We start from the raw sequence: 12,031 nt of genomic DNA on the forward strand, positions 1-12,031 counted from the left end.
GCTTTGGAGCAGCCCAGGTTTCGGGCTCGAGTGCTTGAACTACGCAAGCAACTTAGTTAAAATTTTACGTAGTTTGACAAATATACTGAAATAATAGCGCCTGAGAATTTAATTGCAAAAATGGAGCTTTATCCAGGATCTCCATAGCTCAGAATCAATGGCAGAATGTGTGGATCTGACGATCCGTATGCCAGTGCTACCAGTAGGCTGTGTTATTAATGAAAAATCAACAAAGTTCTGGAATCTATCAGAACGCTGTTTTATTTTGAAATAACCTTAAGACTTATTATGTTTTATTTCATTAATCTTTAAACAGGTCTCTTAAAGGTAGGCTGTATTGCTGCATGCAGTGTGAATAATATGTCGACTTCAGCCGCATCCGAAACCAAAGACCGGTACACTGTCTTATGCCAGCAAAGAAATGTTAAGCCTAACGATTACGTGATAAAAGCTTTAAGCAAATCAGCACAAGATTATCTTCTGAGTTCTTCAGATGAACTAAGGCTCGAACTCTCAGGAAATAATAAGCTGATGACTTCAACTCGTTTGTCTGATGAAGATGTGGAAATCCTATGTACCATAATAAGTCGAAGCACTGCGTTATTCTCTCTAGATTTACGCTACAACAACTTCTCTGATGAAGGAGCGAAGTTTGTTGGTAAATTGATCAAAGATAGTCCTTCTCTGACTGAGCTAAACGTGATGTGCAACGACATAACTGAGAGCGGGGCTGAGCACATTGCTGATGCCTTGCAATCATCCACAACGCTGAGATCGTTAAAAATGAACGGAAACAAAATAGGGAACCGCGGAGGCATGTTCTTTGCTCAAGCTTTGCAAATCAACAATAAGCTTAGGGAGCTAGATCTTGGTGACTGCGATCTCGGCACCGAATGTGTAATTGGCATGGCGACTGTACTCAATCAAAACAGGCATTTGCGTGCGTTAAACCTCAACAGGCCACTTTTGTTTTCAAAACAAGAAGAAACTGTCGTGCATTTGGGTAGAATGCTAAAAGTGAACAGCACCCTTCGGGAACTACATCTAGCCAAATACGACATGCGTGACTTTGGCGTCGAACGACTATGCGATGGTCTTAGGGATAACTACACTTTGGTTTATTTGAACCTTTCTTGCAACAGAATTTCTCGTGATGGAGCAGGCGTTTTGGCCAAGCTTCTTCGTCGAAACACTCCTCTTGAAATTCTTGACTTAAGTTTCAACAGGATCGAAGAAGACGGCGCAAAACATTTGAGTGCAGCACTTGCAACATCCAACAGCAATTTAAAAGCCCTTGTCCTTGTGAGCAACTGCATTGGTGGTGACGGAATCGTAGCTGTAGCCTCTGCCATGAATACAAATGCTTCTTTGTCAAATGTTTACATTTGGGGAAATGACTTGCACGAAGCTGCCTGCGATGCTTTTGGGCAGCTTATGCGCAGCAAGAGATTGCAACAACGCAATACCGACGTGCAGCCTTACATTGTTGACGGACGTACGTACCTGTCAGAACTATCTCACGGAATTAGACGATTTTATTACTGGACGCCTAGTTATGGACCCGACGTGGTGGGAATGGATGATGACTTGTAATATATACATTACCATGAAAATGTTTTTTATTTACTCATTTGATGCCAATGCATGTCAATGGGTTTTGAGTTTGTACGCTTACTTTTTAGATATCGACCGGTTTTGCTGTCATAAGCTAAGCATATAACGAGAAAAGGTCATGGCACATACCCCAGAAAGCAGTAAGCTGTTTTTAAGCAAGAATGTAAGCAAAATAACTTGCGTTGATGACTTTTAGTTTGCTCTGGCGTTTAACAATAAGATTTAATTTATTCTAGGAAACAATATTTTTATTAAGTAAAGTAAGGATAGTTTAGTTCAGTACAATATACAGTAATTATTGAATATGCAAGCCAACATCACATAAGTTGTAAACTTTTTGGTCCTTCCAATTTCAGTGTCCGACTAACTAAATGCTAATTTCTGCTACATGTCACTATACGTTAGTTTCATAACTTATTCTTTATACGAAATATTCAATGTGTACATCTTGATATCAATTGATTCCATCAATACCTAAATACCAATGCTAAACATTGTTTTGATTATTGTCAACGATACCATATCAACATGTTACAAAATACGCTTAGAGTATTATAGCCTACTATTAAATTTATCGTGCTATAAGCTGGTAGTTTCTTGCAGCAAATGCAATGCCATTTGCACCATCTTTGATAGCGAAAAGTTCTGAAGCATCAGGATCAGGCAAAAAATCAAACTTTTGTAGCATCGAAACGAAAAATATGAACAAATCCATCCTTGCAAGTTGTTCTCCCAAACAATGACGCGGACTGACTGAAAACGGAATCACGTGATTGGACTTGACAAATTCCCCATTTTCATGTTTGAATCGTTCTGGTTTGAATTTTCTCGGTTCGTGCCAATATTACGCTCTCCATGTTTCATGTTTTTTTGCCAACTCCAAATTTATGGACCGGAATGAAACTTTAAAATCAAAATTTGTTTTACTTCATTAGCAAAATACCCTACTTATCGTGGCAAAGTCATTATTAACCCAAATCTTTTCTGAAATTTTCACAATGATCCGTAATCAATGAAAGCAAGCACTTGAGCTTTAGTTATTTGCTCTTTCAGGCGTTTCATAAAATTTTGTGTGTTATTTTACGAAAGCCTACAGAAAGCTACTAAAATAATTAACCTCATTATTCATTTTTCATAGTACGCTTCAAAAAAAAAAACAAAGCATAAGGAATTGTTTATTTCGTAATCAAAGGCCAACTTTTTTAGATCATACAGTGCGTTAAGAAAGATATGGAGTCACATTAAAGTTAAATAAGACGAAAGATGTACAAAAAGTTCAACTTACCACAACGCAATTATTGTACCCAATGAAACAAAGCAAGTCAAAATTTGATATTTTGGCGGTAATTTGGTACAAAAGAAAAAATGTTTACTCCAAGACTACGTGTATGGTGAGGTAAACTGTGCTATTGGCCAGAGCTATGCTAAGGTGTAACGACTCACGACTGTAACCGACAACACACAGCGCAATAGAAAGATCGGATCAATTAATTTATCAAAGGCTAAGTTTTACGAACTATTATGATTTATCACTTGCTGTTTTTAATCTTTAAAAACGACGAATCAACGCTACAAAACTGACTTCTATTCATAAAGCTATTATCATTGTAGCGAAACAATTAAAAAAAATTCGGGCAACACTCGATACCGGACAGCCATGCAGCAACAAAGGTCGAGCGGCATAGAACAGTGAACAGTGCATTGCTTTCATTTTGAACCTATACTGCTGCTTAATTAAATTATAGGTGATGCTATGGTAGGTTGATTACTAGACATGAATAACTTGCAATTTACGAATGGTCCGTGGCCTAATATATGTATCAATGACTGGGTTGTAAATTGGTGAGTATGGTTACCTTAACGAATCCATTTGGTTAGGTGACTTGTTAACTACTGCTTTAAAGTTTTCGGTTAGTTATTGTAGGCAATTCATACGCTACAGTTACTAAAATAGCTTCCTGGCCAAATGATTATATTGCGTATTTTACTTTGCATTTGCATATTATTTGTATATTGCTTCGCAGAATAAAGAATTCGGAAAACACCTCACTCGATTATTACCAATAAACATCCTAAAATATAAACATCCTAAAATACACAACTTGTGAAAAGATAAGGGCGTATTGTGACTAAATTTCTCGTGCCACAAGCTGGTAGCTTTTTGCAACAAATACGGCTCCATTTGCACCATCGTTGATAGTGGGAAGCTCTGAAGCATCAGGATCAGGCAAAAACTCAAACTTTTGCAGCATCGAAACGAGAAATATGAACAATTCCATCCTTGCAAGTTGTTCTCCTAAACAATGACGCGGACCGACTGAAAACGGAATCACGTGATAGGACTTGACAAATTCCCCATTTTCATCTATGAATCGTTCTGGTTTGAATTTCTCTGGTTCGTTCCAGTATTCCGGGTCGTTGTGGATAGCCCATAAGTTGCATATTACCTTAAATGACAAAAATTAAATATTTAATTAACAAAGCACATAGCCTATTTAATTAAAACTAATAGCACACGATGAGTGTATTTATGTGAATGTTGTCAACAATTATTAACAAACTTAATAAAATTCAATGTACAGCAAAGACAAATTATGATATCTAACTTACTTTTGTGTCTTTGGGAATAAACATTTCATTCAACTTCGCGTCTTCGTTAGTTTTGTGAAGAAGGTTCAATGGAAGCAGGGTCCGAAATCTCATCAATTCTTGGATAAAAGCGTTCATATATGGCATTTCTGCCTTTTGGTCATTACTTGCTGAACCCGATGAACCTACCAGCATAAAGATATAGCCTAATTACGTCGCCCAATAAAATAGAACGACAAGAAATCACCTAATTCTATTTTAGTTTTCAAATATAACAAAACACTTTCTATATGTCTCACCAACAACTTCAAAGATTTCTTTTCTCAATTTTTTCTGAGTCTCAGGATAATGTAGCATGCAAAGAAGGCCCCAATATAATGTACTTGAAGTAGTTTCGGTACCAGCCACAAAGAGATCTCGAACGTACTGGAAGAGCTGGACGTCCTGAACAATAATTTTTCCGATAATCATGCAATCATGCATACGGTGACACGTGAAATGTTGTGTTTGTATAGGCCGCAAAATTACCGAGAAATCCTCGTTTTTACTTTCTTCGGTTTCCTTTAAGAAAGCATCGATGAAATCTCGAAGCTGATTTTTGTCAAAAGTCTGTTTGTGTTCGTCAACGACTTTGCGTAACATTTCTGCAAATATTTGATTTCATGATGATTTTACATTGTTGCAATGTGTTAGTGACTGTCTTCAAACATCTGCTGCATCTGTGTTTATAATTCTGTTTAGCCTACAACCTTTGTAAAAAGGTGTTGCACTTACTTAATGTCCTTCGCACGCTCTTCATAAACATTCTATTTATAAAATAAAATGGAGGAAGAAAGATGAGTTTTGGCGCCAACATCAGAAGCTGCAAGGTAAAAGCGTACGTTTTGTCATCAAATCTGCAAACAAATAATGCATGATGATGTAACGAAACAAGGGTCACCTTAATTCAACATGGGCGGAAAATGCGACAATAACATTTAACGCCCATGTTATTGTTTAGAATGATCTTTAATGATATCATAGCACTCTCTTTTACTAGCGGATAATGGTAGAAGTTCGATTGCAAAAGCGTATAGAAGTTTGGTTGTCAAACCATATGTAGAAAAAAGTTGAAAAAATGATGTTCAGTATTATAACATCAGCCTACGTTTTCAAAGCGTGCAGGAGTTCTGCGAAGGTTTTATCATCGTACTCAAATCGATTTCCCATGACGATGCTACAGATATTGTTAGAAACAGCCTGATGAAGAATTTCCTGAAAACAATTTAATAGATCAGGTTTAATAGATAACTTTGAAAGTGTAGCTGCTATTGGCTTTATGCAAGCAGCATAGACCGCAATCAAATTAATTAAACTGAATGTTTCTCCAGCATAGACTTTCCCTTATGTATGGCGTAGAAGCTGTGATGTGAAGTTTGAAGCAAAACAGCAATAGAAGAAAAATTCCTTCTTTTCGTCAATAGTATATTTTGTTCTAAAGTTTAAATGTTGTAGGGACTCAAATTAAACCCCGGGAAATAAGATAAAATTGAAGAGAGTCACTATTTCACCGTATTCAACTGATTGAAGTAGGTTACGCAGTCCGTTGTTAAAGATAGGCGGTAGGTTAGGAGAACGGGTATGTAGAAGAGTCGATTTTAGATATTTGGGTATAGTTAAAGTTAGATTTAGATTAGAACGTAGAGTTAGGTTAAATCTAGCTTGCTATAATATAAAATTTAACTTATGTAAACAAGAAACTGTGAAAACTACCTGTGAACGCAACATTTTTTTTCGGTGAAATAGTGGAAGCCAAATTAGAAAGCATTTTTAAATCTTTCTGCTGCGTCTTATTGGCAAAATAACTTGGGTAAATTAAGTAAAAAAATCGATTCTTTAATTCTGGTACTTTCATCAGTACAACGCAAAACTGTATAATAGCCTCGACTTATACAAGAAGGTTGGTCAGTGATTAACCTATATGCAGCATACAAATGACAAGTTTGCTTCATGTACCGAAATATCGAAAGCTTTTCCATCTTTTGAGCGGATTTCATCATTGAGATAAGAAACTTCTTCAAGGATTCGACTTTCCATGCTTCTTCTTCCAGCTCCAAATCTGTAAACCAAAACGTCAATGAAAGTAAAGGAAAGTAAAAGTAAAGGAAGTAAAGGATGAAAAGAGATGTTTCAACAAAACTCAACGAAGATTAAAGAAATACAAGATATAAAAAATTGGTTACAAATCCTTCTTACCCGCGCAACGTCAGTAGACCAAATTTTCGTTGCGATCTCCACAAGGGTCCGTAATCAAGGAAAACAATCCCATGACCTTCAGTTATCTGCTCTATGACAGGAATGGGAGGCCTTCCAGAAAACTTCGTGTGTTGTTTCACAAAAGCCTAAATATCCATAAAAACATTTTCTTTAGCATGGGGTTTGGAAAAACACAAGGTTTCGGAAGTCTCCTTCATTCAAATCCCGCAACTGTGTCATTACAATTTCAGGTACAATTTACAGAGATGGCGGAATCTTTCTTAAATTGGGTGGACCCACTCGTGTTTTTTAGGATTGCTTCGAGAGAGGTCAAATATTTTCTGGAATAGAATTCTCCTCACTGCCCACCCAGCTGAAAATGGGCGCCACGCAAAATGTCGTGCTTAACGGCTCAAAAACCGCTTAAAAACAACTCGAAAGGAAATGTCTTCTCATTTTTGTAAGTACAGTAGTTAGTAATTTGTGGTGTGAATATTCCACCATGGCGGAAACTGTAAATGCCACGACGTTTGCAATCTAAGTAGTAAGCTAATTTAGGTCTTATTTGTAATTCAAAATTCGAGACTCGAGTTTTGCTGGAGGTTTAGCGATTTTTAATACGTTTACTTTTTAAAAGTGGAGATGCAAGGCCTTCCCAGTAAAAAACTGGGGGGTTCTAGGCCCACTCGCCCCTGTTTCGCCATGTATAAAGAATTATACGTTTGTTTAGAACTTTAGAAGAAGACAGACAGAACTGCAAAAAGCTGAGTTTACTTACTTGTATAAAATATGGCTTTGATGCTGACAATCAGATAAGGATAAACATTAAGCGAGGTTCTATGGAAACTGTCAAATTAGGTTAAGACCGAAACGAAAAACGTTGTTTCAAACGTACAGTTTTGTTGGTACAACAACCACACAGCCTAGGTTTTCAAATCGAAACAAGTTATTTACACCTGACTGTAAACTGCAGACAAACACAAACTCACTTGATTGACAGATTCGTAATCATTTAGAACAACATAATCTTCTCCTCCCATACGAACTGTCATAATTGGTCCGTAAAATTTGCTCCATTTTTGTAACGCACGCTCAGGCCATTTGCCAAGGAATGGCAACACCCCGAAAAAGGGAACGCCTCTTGGACCAGGTGGTAGGTATTGCTTTCGTCGATACCACATGAAAAGTAGTAAAACTGCAATCACCGTTGTTAGTAAAATGTTTGGACAAGACAGAATGTAGTTCAGCATGTTTAATTCTTATTGAAGCACTTAGCTTACTTATAGTATCAAGAAACTAAAAAACTCTTCTGGAGATATAAAATGTTCATTAAATTTAAATTTCCAAATAATTGTAAACTACCAGCATTCTTACAAACTTACCACCAGCTATACGGTATTCACTAATTTCAGCATGTACACTATTACTGCAATACCACAAAACTTTTGAAAAACATTTACAGAATTGTAATAACTAAAACGTTTAGATGCCAAGAAATAGCATCATCAAACTTGCTATGAAAGCTTAACCTTAACCCAGTATTTCTGCGCTTAATATACACCTACAGGGAGCAAAGTAAACGAACTTTTCACATCTCAGGCCGACTCATATGGCAAAGCACTAAAAGAGTACTATCCCACCTTTATTTACCTAGCTTTTTATTCAAACAAGGAATGTATAGGCCTACCTTACAGGCCCAACTACTTCGCATGAAGTTGATGTAATTATATGCTGAGGTAATGTAATGTGATAGCGCAGCAAGCACAACGTAATGAAATATCTTTTAATACTTTTGTTACCTACTCAGTGTGTTATACGTTATAACGCTTAAAAAGAAAATAAACGCATTTGTACATACAGTACTTACAAGTATCGCCATGTGATATGCGTTATTCCTGTCTTCAAAGCCAGTTTTTAGTTAAATAAAAGACAGTCAATGCTAACTCGAAAAGTATTACAAAAGTGAAGCTCTTCTAAATTAACATAACTTCAAAACCCAGATAACAATCTTAGAGCCGAAACATTTCATTGGTTGCCATGTTCGTGAGCTTTTAAAGTGACCTGTGAGCCCAACTGGGCATTATGGCGTCGCTTGACTTAGTAAAAAATAAATAAATACAAAAATTAAGCCCTTTTAAAATACAATATAATTTGTCAACATACAAAGAACATTTCTGTAAGTTTTTTTTTTAAACATACATTGTTTCACGACACCGGTCTGCTGTTCACTTAGTCTATACACTTTCAAATCCAGCGCACGACACCTACTTTCTAAAGTCTATACCAGGGATGTCCAACCTTTTATTGTAGTGGGCCGCATTGTCACTTGAAATAATTCAGTGGGCCGCAGAAACTATTAAATTTCAAGAAAAATGGGTACATCTTCGAGTCTTATAGTTATATATAATCCTGTTGCTATCATACTATACTATTACTGCACCCCTAAAAGCTGACTGGTACATTTTAATTAGGGTAAGATTGAAAGTTCAAAATACTACTTGGAGTGAAAATGACTAGCGGGCCGCACAAAAATCTAAGGCGGGCCGCAGGTTGGACATCCCTGGTCTATACCATAATCTGTAATCCTTCAAATAAAAGGCATATTTTCTGTACAACAAACGCTAGTAGTCATTATAGATGGTTCATCACAAGATCATCAAATTCAAACTAATGTACAATGCTTTTATACATTGCAATGCAACGAGGAGCTTTTGCGACCTATTGCATCACCTTTTGAAATGACATCATTCCGATTAGGTTATGGTAATTTATGCCTAAAAGTTCAAAAAAAGCTAATCGATGACGTATGCACAATTTACTTCTCAGAGGTGAAGTCAAGTGATATATCTAATGGATAAAACTAGCAAATGGCAACGTTGCAATGTATTACATCATGTATGAAATGGCGTCATCATATGACGTCTACTATGACGTTTGACTTGCGTAATTTACAATAGATGACGCAACACAAGGAAATACAGAGCTACTATATAAATATAGAGCATAAATAAAAACCCATGGTTCTGGATTGAATCTTATAAATAATGCTTTCACAAATTGACATGCCCAAACCACGGCAAACCCACAGTTATTGTTGGTTGTTCTTTTAAGTACAATATTAAATTCTGTTTCATATTATTTGTGCAGTATCCTGAAAAATATTTAGGATGCCCATACCGAGCTATTATATAATTCAGCAATTATTGATGTATTCAATAAATGACGGTAAAACGAAAACCAAAAGTAGAAAAGAAAATAAGCTTCGAATTCCAAACTTCTGCAAACAGACTTTATAGTATAGCAAGGACGTGATTTTACAATACCGTACTTCCATTACCGTCACGCTCCACTGATTTATATACTTCACTCTTGCATTTATACATTGCACAGCTCACAAATTTCTCAGACGTTTTCTTGCGCTGCTGATTCTTGTCTGCTGGGAAATTCCGGTTTAAACATAGTTTGTGTTTGGCAACATTTACAATCAAACCATAGTTTTATAAACTTCAGTTTTCAAAATCCGACCCGATTTAAATATGGTGCAACAAGTATGAAGTAAGCTGTCTGATAGCAAATTACAATGTGTCGTCGCGAATGTCTCTCAGTGGCTTTGCTCTAATTGGATTGCAGTTTTGTTAAACTCATACCATGAATTACAAAATCGACAAATGAATTGAAACTAATATTCTTTGTTTAAGAAACGGCAGAATAATTTGCAAAATACACCTGCTGAAGAGATTGCACAAACATTTATGAATTGCTAAACCAGCGTCATTACTGAAAACACACTTCAGTGTGTTATTTTATAAACGGAGATGTGAATCGAAAAACATTTACTATAAATGTTGGAAAGCGGTCACCATTTTACCGGAAAAGTCGTATGTTCAAGACTGTTTTTTCACGGTTTCAAATTAACTTAACACAAATCTATAGCAAAGACTTAAACTTAAATGTCACAGTATAGATAACTTGAATGTAGTAACTAGTTACTAAACCTAATCGAAATTTACCTTCTAATGTAAACCTAGCTTCCATTGAACCAAAAATGGCTAAATACAACATTCCTATCCCCTAACATTACTGCGTATCTCTTGCAGCGCGCTGCATGAACACTTCATGTGAAATGGGGACTTTACCGCATGGACTGCCATGTGTATATGCAATCATGCATTGTCAAATGCGTAGATAAATTGGTAAACATAACTGAACAGCCTAATGCAAAATGTTCGCAAAACGTACAAGATTTACTAAATATCGTCTAACAAGATTTGCCAAATAAATTCGTAAAATGCACGTGATTCAGTAAATATACAGGATTCGATTTGTTATTAGTATATGTTTTAGTATATGTATATGGTATATATATAGTATAGGTACATGGTTTAGTTTTAGTATATGATCACACGGCAACGTAGAAGTGCCACTCTGTAACGTCATACTGCATTCAATACCGTGTATATCGCAAAAAGACAAACAATTTTTAAGTCCTGCTACCATACGATAATGTATTGTAGGCTATTGTGAATCGATCATTTAAACATGTTTGCATTAATGCGGTATAGTCGCTTTGTCAAAACCATTTGTTTAGTCAACTCTTTGTCAAACCTTTCCAGAAATCTCAAGCTAACTATCCTGAAAAGGTAATTATACTCTAATTAGTTTTGCCTGTTATTAATACTCGCTACTTTAAAATCTGCAGCATGACATATTTATTACACATGTAATGCGCATTTGCAGGAATTCTTTCTGCAATTAAAAGCTTTTGAAAGGTGTTATGTAATTAACTAATATTTGAAACTTTATCGCTTCCAAAAACGAAAACACAGTGGTTGCTGTCCTGTTTATGCTACTTCAAATTCAAAGAAAAACTCCATTCCAAATTGATACGTTTGTAGAAACCTGTCAACATCTAAATTTACAAACTTCATCGTTTACAGCCGCCTGTGAACATCTTTCTCCCTCTAAGAACTCTCGACCGTCATCAAAAAAGTAAACTGCGGGAAAACACAAAACCCGAAGAAATTCCATCAGACTTTCTAGTACTCTGTGACACCAAAGGGCCATTTTAAATGCGTGATCTGTACTCTTCAAGGTGTCTCCGTCCTGTAGTTTTTCCAAAAGTTTGGCGCAGTGAAGCTGTTGTAGCTATCCCAAAGCCAACAAACCCGCAAAAGCTCCCAAGAGCTATCCGCCCATCTCACTACTGTGTGTACTGTACCCTACAACATTTTGGATATATTCCTTTTGGCTCGACTTGACCTTATAGTTGTAGAGTGGACCCCCAACTACCAAAAAACACTTACCGATTTTTCAATACAGTAATACCTTGTCCAAACACGGTATCAAATTTAAGACCATGCATTGCAAGACAAACAAGCTGTCTTGGCCAACTCAAGAATGGTTTGCCACAAGGCTCAACGCAATCGCCACTGTTTTTTAACACTTACATCAGCAATCTCCCGACAACTGCTTCGTAGCAGTATGGTAATACAGACGACCTGGCACTATTATTGGAAGACGACGCAAAGAGACACTTAATCTTTCTCAAGTTTTTTTTTTTATCTTTAGCTTGCTCTGGCCTTGCGCATTTGTT

At 36.4% G+C, this 12,031-nt stretch overlaps 2 protein-coding genes across 2 annotated transcripts; one reads left to right on the forward strand and one right to left on the reverse strand.

Moving 5' to 3' along the window:
- Positions 1 to 60: 60 nt before the first annotated feature.
- Positions 61 to 2,780, forward strand: LOC143462787 (leucine-rich repeat-containing protein 34-like). Its single transcript, XM_076961072.1, has one exon. It carries the CDS (start codon positions 361 to 363, stop codon positions 1,591 to 1,593), a length of 1,233 nt encoding a protein of 410 aa, XP_076817187.1. The 5' UTR covers positions 61 to 360; the 3' UTR covers positions 1,594 to 2,780.
- On the reverse strand, positions 2,770 to 7,768 carry LOC143462781 (cytochrome P450 2U1-like). Its single transcript, XM_076961059.1, has 9 exons — positions 7,428 to 7,768; positions 6,439 to 6,584; positions 6,199 to 6,301; positions 5,351 to 5,457; positions 4,978 to 5,099; positions 4,732 to 4,847; positions 4,503 to 4,647; positions 4,225 to 4,388; positions 2,770 to 4,061 (listed from the first exon to the last, which is right to left on the reverse strand). The coding sequence occupies exons 1-9, from the start codon at positions 7,686 to 7,688 to the stop codon at positions 3,744 to 3,746; spliced, it is 1,482 nt and encodes a 493-aa protein (XP_076817174.1). The 5' UTR covers positions 7,689 to 7,768; the 3' UTR covers positions 2,770 to 3,743.
- Between the last annotated feature and the right edge of the window lie 4,263 nt (positions 7,769 to 12,031).

This window comes from Clavelina lepadiformis, chromosome 1, assembly GCF_947623445.1.
Source record: "Clavelina lepadiformis chromosome 1, kaClaLepa1.1, whole genome shotgun sequence".
Lineage (NCBI taxonomy): Eukaryota > Metazoa > Chordata > Ascidiacea > Aplousobranchia > Clavelinidae > Clavelina > Clavelina lepadiformis.